The 22,659-nt window shown below is 43.6% G+C and overlaps 2 protein-coding genes across 2 annotated transcripts; both read left to right on the top strand.

Annotated features, from left to right (window-relative positions):
• The first annotated feature begins 5,133 nt into the window (after positions 1-5,133).
• On the top strand, positions 5,134-5,955 carry LOC121776864. Its single transcript, XM_042174020.1, has one exon. It carries the CDS (start codon positions 5,134-5,136, stop codon positions 5,953-5,955), a length of 822 nt encoding a protein of 273 aa, XP_042029954.1.
• Positions 5,956-12,997: 7,042 nt separating this feature from the next.
• On the top strand, positions 12,998-14,064 carry LOC121777913 (enoyl-CoA delta isomerase 2, peroxisomal-like). Its single transcript, XM_042175245.1, has one exon. It carries the CDS (start codon positions 13,067-13,069, stop codon positions 13,808-13,810), a length of 744 nt encoding a protein of 247 aa, XP_042031179.1. The 5' UTR covers positions 12,998-13,066; the 3' UTR covers positions 13,811-14,064.
• The last annotated feature ends 8,595 nt before the right edge of the window (positions 14,065-22,659 follow it).

Below are 22,659 nucleotides of genomic sequence, written 5' to 3'. Positions count from 1 at the left end.
ACTTCAAGATCTCCTTCAATATCTCTTCTCGCATGTTAGGGTTTACCTTCCTTTGAGCATCTCGATGTGCCTTCGCTCCTTCCTCCAACCTAATGTGGTGCATGCAGACGTCGGGGCTAATCCCCACTAAATCTGTAAGACTCCATCCAATTGCCTTCTTGTTCTTGCTCAGCACGGTCAGTAGCCTAGCCTCTTGTTCTTTCGTGAGGCTGCTACTGATGATCACTGGATAAGAGTTCTCCTCTCCAAGGAAGGCATACTTCAAATTTGGTGGCAACTTCTTCAGCTCAACTTGAGGTGGAAGTGTGTCTTCGGGTAGAGGGTTTTTCTCAATCTCTCCTTCTTTTTCTAAACCTCCCTTCGATGGTTCTTCTATACTGGCTGGTAGCTGACCCCCTGCGGCTCCAGTAAACTCCGATTCCTGACAGAATCCCTTGATTGCTACTTCTATTTCTTCATCAGTCAACCCTTGGCTACTGATCATTTCACACCATGCAGCGGCTTCGACGTCAGCCTGCTCATAAGCATCTAATGCTTGGAGTTTCTCCTGCAATAGTTCGGTCTCAAGAAAATCTTGGACAAGGGGGTCAATCACGTCAACATAACACAAATTTTCAGAATCAATCGGTTTCTTCATGGCTTCATTGATATCAAAAGTAAATTTCTCTCCATGGAAATCAATGCAAATTGTCCCCTCGGCCATGTCTACTATTGTCTTAGCCGTTCTAAAAAACGGCCTTCCTAACAACACTCCACTAGATTCCCTAGCTTCATGCTCACTCATTTTGATCACATAAAAATCAGCAGGATAGGTAAAATCATGCACTCTTACTAACACGTTTTCTAAAACTCCCTCAGGACTTATGCACGACCTATCAGCCAGTTGGATCAACACCCTAGTATTAGACAATCTAACTCCCTTCAATCGGTTATAGATAGACAATGGCATAACATTTATGGACGCCCCCAAATCACACATTGCATGTTTGACCTTCACATCTCCTATAGTTATAGGCAAAGTGAACATACCTGGATCGGCTCTCTTGGGTGGTAACTTCTCTTGCACTATTGCTGACGCTATTCCTTCCACCATAATCTTGCCATCCTTCTGGGCTCTCCCGGCTATGAAGTCCTTAATGAATTTCCCGAGAGGGGGTAGCTTCACGGCTTGGAGGAATGGTATGGTGACATCCAACTTCCCAAAAATCGACAAGTAGTCAACCGGGTTCTCTTTCTTCCTCTTTGTAACAAATCGGAATGGGAACGGTTTCTCCTCTTTTTTTTCCTCTACTGGTTCTTCAGCAACCTTCTTGGAGTTTTTTCTTGGGTAGTTCCTGGGTCTGGGCCTCCATTCTGGGTTCTACCTCTTGAGGGGGTTTCTTCCTGGTCAGTAGGGTGTCGGGTTCACCTCGTAAACTTGGTGTATCATCCAAGAAGAATGGATCCTTCATCCGAGGCATAGTTCTCCCTAATTCATCCACTGAAATGGTATCACCTCCTATCTTCGTTCCATTAGATCCTCCACCAGTTTGTTTCGGTTGAGGCGCGTCATAAGTGGTTCCCGACCTCAACGTAACCTTACTCACATTTGCCTTTTCGGGCATTTGGACTGTAGATGGGAGTTTCCCTGCATTTCCCCTCAAATCACCCACCGAACTGGCCAGTTGAGCTAACTGCCTATTCATCATATCCATGTTCGCCTTATGTTCATTCTGGGCGTTTTGCATCCCCTGCACGACCTCATTATGGGATTGCAATTCTCCTTTGATGCTCTGTTGTGATGCTAGCATTTCACCCATCATGTCTTCAACGGATCTCCTTGACCTGCTCGAGTTTTGGAATTGACTTGGCCCTTGGTGTTGATAGTTCTGGGAGGTTTGCTGGCCTTGATTAGGCGGGTATTGGTTATACTGGGCAGGAGGGGTGTACTGATCTTGAGGATATTGATTCTGGTGTTGGCCTTGGAATTGATTTTGGTTCTGATGGTTTTGGGGTCCTGGGTTTGGCTGATTTTGGAAGTTTTGGAAGTTTCTCTGGTGGGGTGGCACATAGACAGGGTTCGGGTTCTGTGGGTTTTGGTTTTGGGAATGTTGGTTTCTTCCTGACCAGTTGGGCAGGTAGTCTGGGTTCGCTGGTCCACGGTTAGGGTTTTGGTTCGGATGGGGGTTATACTGGCTCTGACCTTGGTTCTGATTTTGGCTCCCGTCACCCCATCGGAAGTTTGGATGATCCCTCCATGGTGCATCCCGTTGCCTACCTTGAATCCAATGCCCACTAGAGTTGAAGTACCCCGCAGCATTAACTTGCTCCATATTCCCGAAGTCATTAGGCTGATCATAGTTCGGTCCTTGATTTCCCTGCTCTGCACCCTTGTAATTCCCAGTTGGGGGAGGTGGTGGAGTGCTCTTCTCGATCGCACTCAGAAGTGACTTCTTCAGCTCATCCATTTTCAAATCCATTTTCTGCTCCAGTGTATTTTCCTGATCAGTAACCGAGGCAGCAACAGCCCGCTCTCGGTTATATCCTTCCCTTGAATGATCATACTCTTTCTTTGCATTCAGTAGCTTCCTTAGGACTCTCTTTGCTTCGCTAACCCGCAATTGCGTGAAGCTTCCTCCCGACGATGAATTTGCCAGGTCCTTGGTTACCGCGTTCATGCCTTCGTAGAAAGTATGATGTACTTCAATGTCCGCCATGCGATGGTTGGGACACGATTCCAAAAGACCCATGTATCTTGCCCAATAATCACTCAAGGGCTCATCATACCCTTGCTTCACATTAGTTATTTCCCTCTTCAGCGCGCTTGTCTTGGATGACGGAAAAAACTCGCCCAGAAATGCTGACTTGAAATCGGCCCAAGTCTCGATGGAGTTGGGGGGCAGGCGCATGAACCAGGTGTTAGCTTCCTCTTTTAGCACAAATGGCAAATCCTTCAACCTATAATCATCCTCCGTCGCTCCTGCCGGTCTCCTCTGCGCCCTACAAATTTTGCAAAACTCATGAAGAAACTCATACGGCCCTTCATAGCTCTTCCCACAGTATGTAGGCAGGATTGCGATCACATGAGGCTTCACATCGCAGGCGGTTTGGCCTGGAGTAACGACTATGGCTTGCGGGGGCTCTCCTTCAGTATGCGCGTTCAGCGTCCCGATCTCCGGGTCCTCATCTCCCTGGTTGGCCATTTCCCTTGGGTTGCCTTCCAACAGTGGTATCTCTTCTGGTATCGGTCCCTCTATGGTGCCCTTCTCCTCGTCACTACTCGTCCCTAGGTCAGACAAGGTGGTCGACAAGCCAGAACGAGTGGTTACGAGTATAGATCCTCGCTGAAGTATCTTCGGTCTCCCCTGGTCAGGAGCCGAACTGCTTCTCATAAACTGAAATGGAAAGAAAAGGAAAAGAAGATTATGCACAATATATACGCCAAAGTATCACACACAAAAGTAACTAGTAACGCCATCCATCCCCGGCAACGGCGCCATTTGAAACGATGGATTTCTCAGGGTGCTTAGGTGTCGTTCAAGCAAGGATATATCCTACTGGTCAGGATAGAGATCCTAACTAAGCCTAGACCCTGGTTTCAAAAATTCCTCAACCCACTTCTACTGATCAGTATAGTGGTGGTAAGGGTCGAATCCCACAGAGATGGTGCGTTAAAACTATTGTGGTGATATTCTGGATGGTTTGGTTAGCTACCACGCTCGGGTTGAGTCTCTACCTAGGCAAGAACTTACAGGTAATTTCCTACTGACTAGAATGGGGAAAGGAGTGTAGGGGTGCAGCTGTGTACGTGGAAATAGGGAGATATTTTTGTAACAGGAAATATTTGGAAGGTATGGGATTCTATTTTGGGCTAGACAAAATATTCAGAGGGTAGTGGTAGTCAAGGTGACTGGGCTGACAGATCTGCAGGTTATAACGAAAAGCAAAGGACAAAAAGTAAAAAAAAGCAAAAGCATCTAAAAAGCAAGTGGTCCCCAACATTTGACAGGGACATCATCTTCTTCAGCAACACAAACTGAAATCAGAAAACAATTCCAGATTCAACACGGAAACACAGTTTATCAATTCGCGAACACAGATCCACAAATACGAACACCAAATCTTAAATCAAGCACAGAAAATGCAACTCCGCATACTGATCAGCAGGAAGATGAAAACGAACTCAAACAAGACTTCACATGCAGCGATTCACTCACGATCAACAGTTCCACACTTAACTAAAGGAATTTTGATGGAAACAAAGAAAGGAAAGTTTCAGCACTTAAAACACCAAGGAATCTTAGATCTGAGCTAACTAGGCGGAATAGAAAGGAAAAGAAAATGACACAATATACGAAACGGAAATCAACTTCATAGCATAAACACGTTCGGATCTTCCACAAGTACTTCAAAACAGAAAATATCCAAAAGCAACAAAAGATCCAACGTAAAGAAAGCAAGCGAATTAAACTACGAAAGCGAGTAAAAGTATTTTGCCACTCCGGGCGATGATATCTCTAACTACGGTTCTGCTGGCTGGAACGAACTATCTGGAATTCCGGGAACATCTAAATCTTCAAGTGACCATGGCAGTGGCGAGAAACGAGATTCTGGACTGGGCTGAAGGACTGAACTCCGAGAGAATTCTACCTAAGAGTGATGATGATGATTCGATTCCATTCCTCTCTCCAAGTGGCTTCCTTTTATAGGGAGGCTTACCCTTGATTTTTAGGGTAAGACCTTGCGGTGAGATGACTTCTTTGCCCTTAATTGTGATTGAGCAGTCCCAGCTATCCTCCTCCTCCATCTCGAGCCATATTTGCATGTATACTGGTCAGTACGTAATCGTCCTGACGCCCTTTTCACTTGAAGTGTCTGAAACTCTGCCTACTGGCTAGAATGCTTACCCTGCACGCTTAAGCAACTAGTTTTTGCAGATATAATTCAATTACGCACATCATACTGACCAGTAACCTAGGCCTAGAATACGACTTATCAGGCGACATAGGAGAGAGACGAGACATGCACTTTGGGAAAAGCTAGGGGACATCTCTCTGGCTGTGGAGGGCAGGCCGTGGCTAGTGGGAGGAGATTTCAACATGGTCCTGACCAATGAGGATGAGATAAGGGAGTGATACAGACAGACACAAAGACATGATGGAATTCGCGGATGCTATTGCCGACTGCCAGCAGATTGACCCAGGATTTGATGGACCGATCTTTAGGTGGCACAGAGGGGGACTTTGGGAGAGGTTGTACTGCATCTTGATTGGAGAGCATTGGACATCAGTTTTTGCGACGACCAGGGTGACACATTTGGTGAGATTTAGCTTGGATCACACGCCTCTGCTGGTGAGATGTCAGTTTTCTGTCCAGACCACGAAACCGGCTTTCAGATTTCAGAATATGTGGGTGAGACATGAGACGTTTAGGGGTGAGATCGCCAGAGTCTGGGAGGCAGAAACAGGATACAGTGGCATGATGAACCTCCAACTCAAGCTTATCAGGATCAAGAAGTTCTTAAAGGTTTGGAACAGAGAGGTGTTTGGCAACATCCTCCAGAACCTAAAGGATGAAGAGCAGACAGTTCTTGAGGCCCAGATCTTATTCGATAGTGACCCGACGCTAGCGCATAGAGCTGAGTTCAATAGAGTGTCTGCGAAGCTTATCGTCACGGCCAAGATGGAGGAAGAATTTTGGAGGCAGAAGGCGACTATTAGATGGGCTACTGACGAAGAAAGGAACTCCAAATTCTTTCATGGTTGGGTTAGACAGAAGAGAGTTAAGTCAAGGATGCACATGGTTGAGGTTGGAGGACAGCCACTGACGGAAGAGACAGAAATCAGGGAGTCGGCGGCCGCCTTCTTTCAGCAGCTTTTGACATCTAATGTCGGGGACCTTGCACAGCCCGATTTGTCTCTTATCCATACACTGCCAGATTCAGTCGATCAGGAGGCACTGTGTGCACTACCATAGGAGAAGGAGGTTAGGGACGCAGTTTTTGGAATCAATGGTGATAGTGTGTCCAGGCCAGATGGGTTCACTTCGTTGTTCTTTCAGCACTGCTGGGACATTGTGGGGGGTGATGTGATTACAGCCGTTGGAGACTTCTTTAGTGGGGCGTTCATGCCCCGAAGCTTCACAACGACCATGATCATTCTCATTCCGAAGAAGCCTAATCCGGTCACATGGGGGGATTATAGACCGATCAGCCTCTGCAATGTTACGAACAAGATCATCACAAAGATTCTTGCTTCGAGACTTGCCCCCTTACTTCCCCTTGTCATCGCACCGAATCAGAGTGGGTTCATCAAGTGCCGCCTACTCAGTGACAATTATCTTCTGGCTCAAGAGTTGATACATGACCTGGGGAAGGAGCTCTCGAGTAGAGGGAGATCTCCCAATCTGGCTCTCAAGCTGGATATGGCAAAGGCGTATGATAGAGTCCAGTGGCCGTTTTTGCTCAAGGTCTTGGAAAGGATGGGATTCGCACCAGCTTGGGTGGGTATGATTAGTAGATGCATCTCGTCATGTTGGTTCTCTGTCCTGGTGAACAACAGTCTGGCAGGCTTCTTTCAGTCCTCCAAGGAGCTCAGACAAGGGGACCCCCTTTTCGCCTTCCCTCTTTGTGTTAGCGGCAGATTACCTCTCGAGATGTCTTGATAGACTAATTAAGGGGGATCGAGAGATGGTCTATAGATGCCGGAAAAAGGCCCCAGTTATCACTCATCTCTCATATGCGGATGACATCATCATTTTCTCGAGAGCTCACAGGGAGGTAGTGGAGAAGTTGGTGGGATGCCTGGATCACTACATAGTCGTGTCTGGTCAGATGGTGAACAATGGGAAAACACAGTTCTACTTGGTGGACGAGCACATGGAGTTCGCAGACATTGTGGAAGAGGTAGGAGGATTCCAGAGAGGGGTGATGCCTTTCACATACTTAGGGGTCCCGATTTTCCGAGGAGCGAGGAGGGCAGATCATCTCTTGCCCCTAAGGAAGAAGCTGATGGGCAGGATCCACAGTTGGTCACACTGACATCTTGCTTTTGGGGGTCGTCTGGCTTTGATTAAAAGCACGTTAGCAGCCATCCCGCTACACATCTTACAGGTCATGAGCCCTCTGCTTGGTTTTCTGGACGAGTTGGAGCGGATCCTTGCTAGATACTTTTGGGGTACAATTGGAAAGAAGAGGAAGTTACACTGGATCTCATGGAGACAGATTTGCTTGCCGTTTGATGAGGGTGGTTAGGGTATTCGCCGCTTCAGGGAAATGGCAGTGGCTTTTGGGTTCAAGCTGTGGTGGAGACTTCTCGCTCAGGACTCTCTCTGGGCACAGTTCATGACCCAGAAGTACAATATCCTCACTTGTCATTTGCATACATCTCCTTGTTGGTCGCATGATAGTCCTACTTGGCGCCGTTTGCGTCGTATTTGGTCATACATGCATGATTATATTCGTTGGTCCTTGGGTGAAGGGAAGATCAACTTCTGGGATGATGTCTGGCTTGGGGCTAGCCCCATCCGGAGTCTGTGCGTCCCGGGAAATGACCCTCCTCAATCCCAGGCCGTTGCATCATATTGGCATGAGCATGCATGGGATGAGGATATGCTGCATAGTTTGTCTTTCAGGTTTGGCGTACCTCCCGATGTGATAGACCAGATCAGAGCCACGCCGATCGAGTTAGGGGCGAAGGATGTGAGGCGGTGGAGTCTGACTAGCCATAGCGAGTTCTCTGTGACCTCAGCCTGGGAGAGCATCCGGACTAGATTGCCGAAGAGGGAGATTTTTGGCCTTATTTGGAATCAGAGGCTGACTCCTACCATCTCGGTGTTCATTTGGAGGTTACTGTTTGGTAGGCTGCCGGTGGATGAGAAGTTGCAGAAGAGGGGGATTGAGTTAGCGTCTAGGTGTCAGTGTTGTCGGTCTCCTTCGGCCGAGTCTCTCAGTCATGTCCTTTTTTCGAGTCAGTCTGCGGTTTCTGCATGGGAGTATTTCGATGCCTGGTTTCCCTCCTCGCACACATTGATTCACACGAGCACTGATATTGCACTTAGACTAGGTCACTGGTGAAGGTCCTCTTTCCAGAGGGCTCCCACCAAGCATATTAGTTTTCTTGTTCCCTGTTTGATTGCTTGGTTTCTTTGGACAGAGAGGAACGACTGCAAGCATAGCGGTACGTGCTTGTTCTGGCCGGCAGGATCACCCCGACTCATTGGAGGGGATGTTCGCTGTCGGTTGATTTCATGCCTTTCTCCCCCAGATAGCATGTTCTGCAGTAGCCCATAGTCCTTTGGCATCCCCCTGATGCCCCTTGGGTGAAGCTGAATACTGACGGTACCTTCTCTACATCGACACTGGAGGCGGGGGAGGGAGGATTGGTTCGAGGTTCTGATGGAGTCCTTCTGCGGGCCTTCTGCTCCCCGATGCTGCATCATCGAGCTTTGAGGCGGAGCTTTTGGCTCTGATTTTGGGTTTGGAGATGGCTATGGAGCTCTCGACTCATATTTTGATAGAGCTAGACTCAGCGGCTCTGGTTACCTTGTTGTAATCTGGACAGCTTGGATCTGCGGATCTTAGACATCACATGGCTTTGATCCGGAGTATGACAGCTCAGCGGCATGTTCGATTCTCACACATCTACAGAGAAGGGAACCGGGTTGTCGACTTTCTAGCAGGTAGGGGGCCCAGACCCCCACCCTCACGTACTACGATCCAATCTCTGCGCCTCGGTACCTGAAGGCGCTAGTTAGGATGGACCAGCTGGGATATCCTAACTTCCGTTTCTGACGTAGAGATGTGGGTTGATTTTGATCTATATTCGTATCTTCCTTTTGTGTATTTAGTCATTTTTTCTCTTGATAGCATGGAGGATCCCGGCTTGTGGGACCTCTACTTTGCATTTTCATGTTCTTGTTTGGATCTTAGTCACTTTTGGGCTAAGATCACGTGTTGGAACATTATATTTTTGATCTTATTCATAGGCGGGGGTTTGCCTAAACCCCCCGCCCATAAAGGGCACTTTTGATTAAAAAAAACAATCTCAACATCAAACTCATCAACATCAACAACATCATGTCAAACGAGAGTATGGCGACAACTCGATCACCGGACCGGCCGACCCAAAAGACGACTCACGATCCCCAATGGTGTACACTAGCCTGAGTAGGGACTCACTCCCTAGTCAGACCCGAATTCGATTTCATTAGGTCTAGTAGGGACAACTTCCTTGCTAAACAAACAGATAGGCATTTCTCAAAATAAAAACATGGCATGACATTCCCTTTGCAAACTTTATTTTCCTCAAAAATGTATTTGAAACAAAAATCACTTTTCTGTCAAGGTCGAGCATCAATTCACATCACATCAATAAAGCCAAGCAATTTATAATATCACTCAATAAATCAACACATAGCACCACATAACATGCACAACAACACTTTCACTTTGATCACATATCTCGCCTCATCATTGGAATAAATATAATAAATCAATCACACATAACATGATGCTCAAACCGATATATTAAAACGAAAGCTCTTGAAAACACTTTAGCTCGAAAGCCCATCTCGTTCGCTTAAGTCCTTAATTCCTCTTTTCGTTCCATTCTCAAAATGCACATGTGAAGGCACCCATTGATTTAATGTACTCCGGCCCAATAGTGATTTATCAATAACAACCCAACCATACAATTATATACTCCCCCGTCCCATAATAGATGACACACTTTTCTTTTTAGTTTGTCACACAAAAGGTGTCACATTTCCTTTTTGGTAAAAGTTATCTCTCGCATTAATATAAATATAATATTTTCTCTCTTCACTCAACCCACAAAACAACATCTCCTAAAATCTCGTGCCATTACACAAGTGTGTCATCTTTTATGGGACGGAGGGAGAACTATTCACTCCGTCCCACAGGAGTATGCACTCTTTTTTTTAATCTGTCTCATAAGAATATGCACTTCCTAAATTTAGAAACTCTTTTTTCTCTAATAATGTGAGACCTATTCTTCACTAACAATACTATAAATTACTTTTTCTTTTTACATCTTTATTACTTCATTAATTGTGTTGTGATCAAAATTAAGGATAAATAATTGATAGTACTAAAAAATTGTACTTTCTACTATGAAAAGTATGAATGCTATTCTTTTTAGTCTCTTCCTGAAAAATACGAACTTTTCTAATTTTGGAAACTTCTTTCTATATAATGAGATGAAACTCATTGTTCAGTAATAAAACTTTAAAAACTTTTTCTTTCTATCTCTCTCTTACTTTACCAATTATACATTAAACTAATACTGAACTAAATATTTATGCTTTTGAGAGACGAAGTGAATGATAAATAAAATGAATTACTAACAAAAGAAATAAATTATATAAAAATATAGTAAAATTAATATTTATTTATAGACACAGAAAAATTATAAATTTTATAGTTTTTAACCTTTTCAACATAATATATTAAAAATAAATAAATATAAAAAAATAATTAAGCACCAATAAAATTGTGTTAAAATTGACAACTCCCATTGATAAATGTATGGAAGAAAGAAAGAGACCAAGTGGTCTCGGTTTTCATTTGGTCAACCACAAGAGAAGATACTGTTTTCCTATTTTTCCTATTTTTTTATAAAATGACATGGACCTAGATCATGGTCCGACTTTTCTATTTTTAATGCACAATTTGACGTGACGTCTTCATTACACCGTCTTTTCGATTTTAATTTACATTTAGAAATCATTTTTGTTTTGGATTTTACTCAACCCTTTAAATATTATCACACTTTAACTTTAACTTTAACTTTAACTTTAACTTTAACTTTAACTTTAACTTTAAGAGGATCCACTCTAAAGCGGACACGCGCGATAGTCCCGCCCCAATTTTTATCCATAGCCCCAGTTTTATTGTCCATAGCCCCAAAATTTTATGTCCACCACTATAGTGGACACCTCCAATAGCCCCCAAATTTTATAATCAACTTTCATTTTATAATGTTTCAAGTAATTATGAACAAATTTATCAGGCTATACGTAATTAGAAGAACACGACTATACGAAGTAGAAGTAGAATTAGAATTAGAATTAGAATTAAAATTAAAATTAAAATTAAAATTAAAATTATAATTATAATTTAAATTATAATTAAAATTAAAATTACACACTAAATTAAAATTAAAACTACACACTACATTTAATCTAGTACAAATCACTAACATGTTTACACTGCGCCACCACCTCTCCTACGTGCCCACACTTCTTCAATCAAATTGGCCTGCAGTGTGTTATGTGATGTGGTCCTGCGCATATCAGCGAAGCGTTGGATCAAATATTCATTGCTCTGTGGTACGCCCATCTGGATCGGCGCGGAGGCAACACCGTGACTTGTACTTGCGCCGTCTTCCGGCGCCCATCGCTCTGCCGCAAAGCCTTCATCTTCTATTATCATATTATGCAATATGATACAAGCTAACATAATATTCGCGACATCATCTTCGTGCCAAACTCGTGCCGGACACCGTATAATAGCCCACCGCGATTGGAGGACACCAAAAGCCCGCTCAACATCCTTCCTAGCACTCTCTTGTTTGCGCGCAAAATATTATTTCTTAGGTCCAACCGGTTGGCGGACAGTCTTCACGAATACGGGCAACCGCGGATATATCACATTTGCCAAATAGTAGGCCCTAATGTACTGCGTACCGTTGGCTACGAAGCTGATTTCTGGACCCTCCCCCCGGCACTCCTCGTTGAAGAGCGGCGATGACTGGATAACATTGATGTCGTTGTTCGAACCTGCCACACCGAAATATGCATGCCAGATCCGCAGACGGTAGTCCGCAACGGCTTCCAGAATCATCGTTGGATGTTTGCTTTTGAATCCAGTAGTGAACTGGCCTTTCCATGCCACAGGGCAGTTCCTCCACTCCCAATGCATGCAATCGATGCTTCCTAACATTCCTGGGAACCCGTGCATCGAACCGTGCATATCCAGTAGGCGCTGACACTCATCCGGGTTGGGCTTCCGTAGAAACTCCCCACCGAAAATTTCCCGGATCCCCTTACAGAACTGCCTAAGCATCGTGAGGCCAGTCGTCTCACCCATCTGTAGGTATTCATCGAACATGTCCGCTGGTCCGGCGTAGGCAAGCTGTCGGATTGCAGCGGTGCACTTCTGTGCGTAGACAGCCCGATCCGGCCAGCCGCATCACGCCGGAGGGTGAAGCACCGGTAACGCTCCGCCAAATTCGTCGCTATATAGTTGAACAGCCGTCGCGACATCCTGAATCTCCGGCGGAATATCTCGGGTGGATAACGAGGGTTATCCACAAAGTAATCATCCATTAAACGCTGGTGCGCACCGACGTGGTCTCGTGGGATTGTCCGCCGATGAGTAATGGCACGAGGGATCGCATCCTCCGCATTCTCCGCCTCCTCCGCCAAACGGGCCGCTTCCTCCTGGGCGGCCTGGTGTTGCACCTGTTGAATCAGAGCATTCCAGTTGTCTCTCCACAAATTGTTCATTTCCGACCCCAAATTGTAGTGAGAGAATTTTTTATAGATGTAGAGTTGGAATGGTGTGAAAATAATGAATGAAGTGGGGTGTATTTATAGGTGAATTGAAATGTAAAAAAAAAAAATTTAAAATCGGCTATAGCCGCGGCGGTCAGTGCCGCCACTATAGGCGCCACGCCTATAGCCGCGTCCTCGCCCCGGAGTCGGCTGAAGCTCGTCCGCCCCCTACCGCCCCCATTTCGGTGTCCGCCCCGCGGGCAGACAACCTCTCCACTATAGCCCGCCCGCCTTCCGCGCCGCGGGCTCCCCATAGTGGATACCCTAACTGATTATAGATTTTAAGAAATATAATAAAAATAAATTTAAAAAAATTAGTGGAATAAGAATTCTATTTTTTATTTAGTGGATTTTTCCTCCCTCGGCCACTTAAAATTTGTGCCCATAATTAATAAATATGACTTCTAATTAATAAATATGACTTCTATTGTCTATAAAACGTGTAAGTCACCTAATTCACCAAAGTTTGTTCATTTCCAATTCCCTATCCTTCCTTTATCCTACGCACAGCATGTGTACGTTAGAGAAGCGTGGAAGTATTTTCTTCCTCACGCTAACCGGCGCCTCCAAGAAAGACCAGGAGCACCGCCTCAACCCTACGCTCATCGCCGCCATCCGCGCGGCGCTATCCGAAGTCAGATCGCAAGCCGTCCCCGGATCGGCGCTCGTCACTCAAGCCGAAGGCCGATTCTTCTCCAACGGCTTCGACCTCCGCCACGCGCAGGCCGTCGCCGCTGCTTCCACCGCCGCCGACGCGGCGGCGGCGGAGGTCATCAACATGGTGAATCTGTTCCGAGGCGTCGTCTCCGACCTCCTCTCCCTCCCTATGCCGACCGTCGCCGCCGTGACCGGACACGCGGCGGCGGCGGGGCTGATCCTCGCGATTAGCCACGACTACGTCGTGATGACGAAATCGAGAGCGGTGCTGTATCTGAGCGAGCTCGATATCGGCATGAGCCTGCCGGATTACTTCACGGCTCTGATCAAGGGGAAAGTAGGCTCCAGCGCAGCGAGGCGGGAATTGGCGCTCCGCGCGGCGAAGATCGGGGCCGATGCGGCGGTGCGGATGGGGATCGTCGATGCGGCGTACGATTCCGTGGAGGAGGTGGCGGCTGCGGCGGTGCAGACGGCGGAGGAATTGGGGAAGAAGGAGTGGAGCGGCGAAGCGTACGCGGAGATTAGGAAGTCTCTGTATCCAGATGTTTGCGGTTTGTTAGGATTGGAAGAGAAGACTGTGTTTCCATCTAAGCTTTGACAAGGTAAACAATCATAAGAATTTCGTGAAATCAATTTGTTGATTATTGACTTAATCAGCAGAATTATAGTATTATTCATTTTGAATCGACTGATTCTGGAGTCGGATTTGAAAAAGTATACTGGATTTTGTTTTGATTTACGGATTGGTCTTGTTTCTGCACTTTTGTATTTTCAAAGCGTTGTTTTTGGATTATGTATTATGCAATTCAACACGAATATATTAATTCCTCATTTGCCTAGGGGAGTACGATATATTTTGCCCATGCTGACTCTGAAAAATAAATACGGTGGGGCTACATAATATCTTTATCTTTGATCCATATCTTTTTGGATTAATACACTCCCTCCTTCGGTACATCAATACGGTGGGGCTAGATAATATCTTTATCTTTAATACATCAATACAAGATCAAGATTGTCAACTTTGGTTGAAGTTAGGGTAAATCGCTACGGTATACCGTATCGAGAGTGTTATACCGCATATCGTAATGAATGTAGTGGTATGACAAAATTTCATACTGATATTTTACTGAATTTTCGGTATACCGAAAGTTTGGTATGATAAGTTTCAATACCATTATCATACCGTTATTGCGATATACCGTACCGTATTACGGTATACCGTACTTTTATGATATACCGAAATACAATACGACGTACTGTAATACCATTATGTCTGTTATAAAAAAATTTATTATAATTTTATATCCAATAATATATAAAATAATATTTTCAAGTGTTCTACTATTTGAAAAAAAGTCTAAAATAATAAAATAAATTCAAATCCAAAACAATCAAACATATACCCAAAATATTTAAAATAAAATTTCAAGTGATCAATACTCGACTCATGTTTGCATTTACAAAATAAAAAAAAATTATTATACAGTATATAAGGCAAAGAAACATAATAAATTAAAGTAACACAACTTATTTTTTCTCAAATTTCGTCATTTCTTTATATAACTCAAGATCATCATCAGTTGGATCCTTATATAAACTGAACTTATCTCCTAGGCCAATCATTCGTGCACATGTACGGTATATACCAAAGATTCGGTATACCTCGGTATAACGCATGTACGGTATATACTGAAGATTTGGTATACCACGGTATACCGCGGTATAGGATATTTGATACCGTTACCGTACCAAAAATTACGGTATACCGAAAAATCGGTATTTTGGGTATTTTTTGGTACGGTAAGTCCGGTATTTTGGTATGTCGGTATTTTTCCTAGGGGCGTGTCCAGGATTTTATTGTAAGAGGGGCAAAATGATATATAGGAAAAAATTTTATATTTGAGCAGGGGCAATAAGTGCAATTTTGAACATGTATTTAAAAATTTATAACAAATTTATAAAGGCTAACAAGAATTGAGGAGGGGCATTTGCCCCACCACCTAATAGGCTAGATTCGCCCATGATTTTTCCCACCCCTACTTGGACACGAGTTTTAAGAAGTACTTCCTCCATTTCATAAAAGATGGAGTCTTTTTTGGGTGGACAGAATTTTGTACAGTTTTATTTTGTGTGTGAAGTGAAAAAAGTAAATGAAATAAAAATATTTTTAATTTTAGTAACGAGTCATAAAATCAAAATAAAAAAGTAGAACTGGAATATGTGTCCTACTTTCATCCTCCATCTATCTCCTAAAAATATGATTTTTAAAAATGACACGAGCTTTAATGCAAAAATGGTAAAGTAAGAGAGAGATAAAAAGAAAAGTGTGATAGTGAAAAATGGGTCTTAGAAAGAAAGAAATTTCTTTAAATAGAAAGTTTTTATTTTAGGGAATATACTAAAAAGAAAAGAGTTTTTATTTTTAGAGGATGTATGGATGGAGTACATTGATTTTACAGTTAAATGTGAGTGAAATAAAGTTAATGAATGTGAGATCCATTACCAAATATAGTAAAAAAAATGAGATATTTAATAGTGGGCGAATGAAAAGGCAAAATAGGGCTATTAATTGATGGACAGAGTAAGTCATATTTTTATACTTTTATGAGTAAAGGTCAATATTGGTCCTAAGCATATGACCATTTTACGATTTTAGTCCTAAATATTATGTTTTGAATTGTTTCGTCCCATACATTTCAACTCGTATCACAATTAGTCCAAAATGGACGGATTCGTTAATTTTAACAGTCAACGATTTTTAATTGGATTTTGACTCATTTAATCATTTTAATGATAATTCTTAATTATTTCAAAAATAAAATTATTTTTTCTAAATAAAATGAAAAAATTATACATTCATCTCCTTTACTCTCATCTCTCAGCGTGAGTGAAAAAAAAAGAAGAGCCCCAGTTCTTAGTGACTTAATAATTAAGTGATTATGAACTCTCATGGGTGCCCTATTCCCCTCGCTTATCTTCCCCCTCTTCTTTGTTGCTGCTTCCACTCCACCCGCACTTGCCTCTTGCGCCACCGATTTCTCCATCCTCGACTACTCCTGCTCCCCCAAACTCTTCTGCGGCGGCAGCTACACTCCTCCGCCGTTGCACCCGCTGCCCCTCACCTGCGACGATTTAAAGGGAATCAGATCGCTAAACACCACCTGCGAGCTCAATTCCAACTTGAATTTCATGGATGACGTCTACATCGAGGGAAGGGGCAATTTCTACATTTTGCAGGGGGTAGAGTAGGCATGCACACAGTTCGAAAACCGCCGGTTCCTGTTCGGAACCGGCGGTTCACGGTTCAAGATTTCCTTGAACCTGAACCGGCCCGCCAAGGTCCCTGGCGGTTCCGGTTCCGGCGGCGGTTCAAAACCGCCGGTCTTCTGACTTGGTGGTACTGTTATACGTTTCATATTCGGTGTAGAGAGCACGCAAGTTAAACTCGAAGGTTTGTTGGATAATTGACCGGTCCGGGAGGTTTATTTGAAATGTTTTGATTAGGTTTACTCCCCATTGGTCATTGGTATCCGCGTGCAATGCTTGAAGTGGAACAAGATCAATAGAACTCAAATTGTTATAATAAAAATATAAAATCCTGGGGTACCGGCTAATTTCCATTTTGGATCCAAGACCTTTGCAATCAAAAACACCGTTGGAATCTCACTGAAATACTTAAGTCATTTTTCAATCATATAATATAAAACACACATCAATTCAGGAGAAGAGGAAGCATTTTTCATCGCAATTTTAAAACCAAGTGATATATACATGCAATGCTCTAAAACACGAACAGCGGTGCAATAATAAACACCCGATAATTCAACAGTTGCATTTTTGAAATATTTGAACAATTTAAATAAAGTCACGCTATGATCCCAACAACTATGCGACAGATATAAATCAGAAACGGGATAGGTTCTAAAAAATCACACAAAGAATCTTTATGCGTCAAAGTAGAATTCAGACAATCATATGTCGAATTCCATCTATGAGACACATCCATGGTAAAATTCGTATATCTTACCTTCTTTTGATAGCAATACTTCTTCCAAGTTTTGCCAATAGGCGGCTTTTGATGGATTAATCTAACTGCAGTTCTAATTGGACTAACATGATTTTGCCATAATTCAAGCGCATCTTGTACACATAAATTCAAAATATGACATATGCATCTTTGATGAAAATACTTACCACCAATAACCGGAGCACAAGCCGCAATCAAGTCATTAATACTTGCAGTGTTAGCAGTTGCATTATCAAAACCAACAGAAAATATCTTATTGCATAATTGAAATTCATTCAAAACTTGAATAATTAAATAAGCAATTTTGGGTGCAATGTGTGGTGTCTCAAATTCTCTAAAACCAATCAAACGCTTGTTCAAAGTCCAACTATTATCCACAAAGTGAACCGTAATGCCCATGTATGAATGTCTATTAAAACAATCAGTCCATACATCTGAGCAAATGTTCACTTTGTGTCCCAAGTTGAGTAAATAACGAGATGATTCAACGTTTTTCTCCAAACATTGTCGAACGGTAGATTGTTGAACGGTCATTCGACCTACTCTTTTGACAGCTACGTTCAAACCACTTTGCATAGTAACCTCAAATTTTTTGTCATCATAAACATTAAATGGAAAATGTTTCATTGCAGCTCATCTAGTCATAACGTCAGCAAAATTTTTTAGGATCAAATTTAAAAAGAGGCGTACCTGACGAACCTGAGCCACCGGGTTGGAAGTTTAGTTGGGTTTGGGTATAGGCAGTGCCACATTCTACCGGATGATTTGTCACCAAATGACGACGGAGGGTGTCATATCCCCCACCACTCGCAAATTTGTAGACTTTATCACAATAGTTACAATATGCATGAAATGCCGATGTCTCTTCTTGAGAGAGCTGATCATTAGGACTTGGAATTACCACCGGGACCTTCTTGTAGTGTTTAACAAAAATATCATATTTCAATGCTTTTTTAGTGGGTGGAGGGGGAGGCATGTCCTCATTTCCGCCGGTGCTAGATGGAATATGAGAATGAGATCTATCATCATTGTTGTCCGAGTCCGACTATATAGACACGTCGTACTTGTCATGTTGTTATTGGGAACTACCACCGCCCCTCCCCACCTTGATGCATTTCAGCGAGTAACATGGTCATCCTATGATCTTCTTCTATTTATAAATATTATATAAGTTGAAGTTTTAATTAGGAACACAAAAAAAAAATTTAAAAACTCAACCTTATGAAATTATGAATTGTAAAAATAATTTAATTTTTTAGAACTTACTTGCATGCGTTCAGCCGCCACTCGGGAAACCTCTTCCATAACTTCTCGACGACTAGGTCGCTTTGATCTTTGGGGACGACTACTTTGATCTTGGGCAATTCCTTTGCCCCGATCACCACGTCCCGGTCCACCACGAGAAGAAGACATACTGCAAAATGAAAGTAGTATGGAATATGGAGTATTGAATAAATGGTAAATTACGAACGCAACAACAAATACAGTAGTAAACAACTTGAGCAATTAGAGAGAATGAGGATAGAGAATAGAGAAATTGGGATTGAGAAGGAAATCCTTGTTAAGACAAGAATGGGGTGAGTAAAAATGATAGGGAAGTGGGGTATTTATATGAGTAAAATTGGAAGAAATAAAAAAAAATTCAAATTTCGACCGGTTTACCACCTGAACCGGCGGTTCAGTCCACGGTTTCTGACGGAAACCGCCGGTACTCTGGCCGAAAACCGGCGGTTTCTGACCGATTTTCATGCCTATACACTGCCACCTGAAAAAGGTGCTGAACCGTCGGAAACCGGCAGTTCAAACCGACGGTTTACGTCAGAAACCGCCATTTTCTGACGTAAACCGCCGGTTTTTCTGCACACCTAGCCTGAAAACCTACGCTCTAGTCGGAATCCTACCGTTGGAACCGCTGAACCGCCGGTTGCGGTTCACACTTTTTTGAACCTGAACCGGCCCGCTTGAACAGTCGAACCGCCATCCGATTCCAGTTTGTGAACCGCCGGTTAATCGGCGGTCCGGTTCGGTTTGTGCACGTCTAGGGTGGAGCTGATTTGCCCTATAATCGGTTGCTCGATTGTGATTAATGTGACGGGGGAGGTTATACTGAAATCCTTCGTGGAAATTTACAGCAGTTCAATTTATAACTTAAAGAATATTAAGTAGTATATAATTTAGGAGTTAATAATCATACTTAAAGGTTGTATATGAGTCAAAATTCAATTAAAAATCATTGACTATTAATATTTAACGGATCCGTCCATTCAAATTATAATGTGTAGGATCAAAATCGTAAAAGGTCAGATGTGTAGGACCAATTTTGGCATTTACTCTACTTTTATAGTGAAATGTGAATGAAGTAAAGTTAGTGGAATATGAGATTTCATTATAAAAAGTAGTATAATAATAAATAAGATATTTATTGGTTGATGAATGAAAATAGCAAAATAAGACAGATGGATGAAATTGCAAAATAAGATGATTATTAGTGGACCGGCAAAATAAGACATTTATTTTTTGATGAATGAAAATAGTAAAATAAGACAGATGAATGAAAATAGCAAAATAAGACGATTATTAGTAGATGGAGCCGAAGAATACACGTTATTATTAGTACTATAATTCTTTCGATTTATCCTACGCCACAATCCCTTACCAAACAATAACTCAATCGTAATTTAGTCTATGACTCTAATATCGTGTCTTAGGGGGTTATTCGTAATAGTATTGATTTTTAAAATAAAATTGGCCCATATCTTGACCGGTCTACACAATGTTAAAGATTCTCATAATTACTTATCTTATCTTCACCTCTCTGATTAATTTAATTCAATTAGGCCATCCGCAATGGAGCGGACGATGGCACGCCCGATGGCTCGCATCGTCCGCGCCCGCCATCGTCCGCCCCATTGCGGGTGCGTGACATAGGCCGCGGACGATCGTCGCGCCCTATACTAAGGGCGCGGAGTATAGCACGGACGATGGCCGCGGACGATAGGCCATCGGCCGCGCCATCGTCCGCCCCACTGTGGGCTACGCGGACGATGGCACGCATTTTTTATTTTCTATTTAAATCTCGTTTCTCATTCATTTGTACATACGGACATATCGACTATCTCTTTACATATTCTCTCTCAACATCCAAATAAAATGAATCTCGGCGACGACACCAATAGTTCTAGTTCGTCTGAGTCCGGTAGTTCGACGTCAGAAGCATTAGATGCAGCCGTTGAAGAGGCCATGGCGGCATGCTATGCGGGAGTGCAGCGCGAGGAGGAGGCGGCTGAGCAAGTCCATAGGCCTATTCGACATAGGACGTATGTCCGACGTGACCACCCGGAAGCTCACAGACGTCTGGTTGAAGACTATTTTGCCGATCAACCACGATGGGGCCCGACTGTTTTCCGCCGCCGGTTTAGAATGTCGCGGTACCTTTTTCTCAGCATTGTTCGGACATTATCTTCACGTGATGAATACTTCACGTTTCGGGAGGAAGGCATCGGCAAACCCGGCCTTACACCATTGCAAAAGTGCACGACTGCTATTCGTCAGTTGGCATACGGCACCACGGCGGACCTTTTTGACGAGTACCTCCACTGCGGGGATTCTACAGGTCGCGAGTGTCTGAAGCGCTTTTGTCGGGGGATGTAGAGGCCTATGGCGACACATATTTGCGCAAGCCGACTACCACTGATTGCCAGGGTCTGATGCAGATGCACGAGACGAGGCACGGGTTTCCTGGGATGCTCGGGAGCATCGACTGTATGCACTGGCATTGGAAGAATTGTCCGACGGCGTGGAGAGGCCAATTCACAAGTGGATACAAGGGAAGCCACCCGACGATGATCCTCGAAGCCGTCGCTAACCATCGACTCTGGATCTGGCATGCTTACTTCGGCGTATCCGGGTCGAACAACGACATTAACGTCCTCAACTCGTCCACCCTCTTCACCGAGCAATGTAACGGCAACGGCCCGGCCATCGAGTTCACTGCCAACAGACGCCAATACCATATGGGGTACTACTTGGCCGATGGCATCTACCCACTGTGGCCAGTTTTCCTAAAGACGATCAGCTGTCCAATTGGTGAGAAGAGGGTTTTATTTGCGCAAAAGCAGGAGTCGGCGCGGAAGGATGTCGAGCGAGCATTTGGTGTGCTCCAATCACGGTGGGCAATTGTGAAAGGGCCGACTCGTTCCTGGTACAAGGAAGTCATCGCCGATGTCATATATGCGTGCATAATCATGCACAACATCATAGTCGAGAATGAAGGCGGAAGCATCACCGATTGGAATGAAGATGACCGTGTATCTAGCTCGTCCGGCAGGTCGACTGAGACACCCGATAGAGGGTTACCGTTAGGCTTCAATGAGGTTCTATCTAGACAGGCCTCAATGCGCAACCAACAGGATCATGCGCAGCTCATGAGCGACATGATTGAAGAAGTGTGGGCTCGTAACCGCCGTCGCTGAGTTTGCGTTTTATTTAATTCGCATTGTAATGTATTAATTTTTATTAAATGAAATGAAGTTTTTGAAATTCGTATTTTAATTTATTAGTTTTTTTAAATTCGTATGGATTTTGTAAATATTAAAAAAATGATGATGTGACGTGCCATAGGGCGCGCCTTACGGCGCTCCACTGCAGGTGGGGAGGTAGGAGGATAAAACTGATGACGTGGCGCGCCTTAGGGCGCCCCACTGCTGATGCCCTTATAGATAAATTCCTTTTTAGTTTATCTCATTTTAACTAAGCTAACACTACTTTGAAGAAGAATGATATTGATGGCTTTGTATAGCGAATTATTGGCGTAATTAAACTTGCTAATCTGGACTAATTTTACATAGGATAACTAAGCTGGATACTAGAGTACAAATCAAAATGATAATGTCAATATATTTCAACAATCATATCCCTCAATATACTCATCGTCTTTACTCTTTATCCACTTGGAAACAGATTTATTTTATTTATTGTACTCTCAAAACATGCACTATAGTTAACATTTCTTTCATTCATTGGTGTCTGAACATTAGGGTGTCCACTATGGGGACGGCGCGCCGGCCGCCCCCTTCCCGCCGCTGCCCCGCCGAGTTATAGTTTGGAGGACGTCCGCCCCGAGGCGGATGAATTTTCCGGGGCGGACAGCCCTTCGGCGTGTTTTGTGCAACGACGCGCCGGTCCCCGATCACCGCGCCTATAGGCGCGCCGGCCGCCCCCTTCGAATTATTATTTTTTTAAAAAAAATTTCGACAATTTTTAGTAAGGGAGAGGGAGATTGGAGAAGGAAGAAGGAGGAAGGAGAAAGAAGGAAGGAAGGAGGAGTAGGTAGTCACGCTTTTGGAGAGAGAAAGAGGGGTATTGCACGTTTTTGGAGATAGAAATTTATACATCTTTTTTATTTGGTTCCAATTGTT

This window comes from Salvia splendens, chromosome 18 (assembly GCF_004379255.2).
Source record: "Salvia splendens isolate huo1 chromosome 18, SspV2, whole genome shotgun sequence".
NCBI lineage: Eukaryota > Viridiplantae > Streptophyta > Magnoliopsida > Lamiales > Lamiaceae > Salvia > Salvia splendens.
This window is presented reverse-complemented; position numbering and strand designations above follow the sequence as displayed.

Coding starts and splice junctions, on each gene's coding strand:
- LOC121776864 (XM_042174020.1), top strand. CDS start 5,134: ATGATGGAATTCGCGGATGCTATTGCCGACTGCCAGCAGATTGACCCA.
- LOC121777913 (XM_042175245.1), top strand. CDS start 13,067: ATGTGTACGTTAGAGAAGCGTGGAAGTATTTTCTTCCTCACGCTAACC.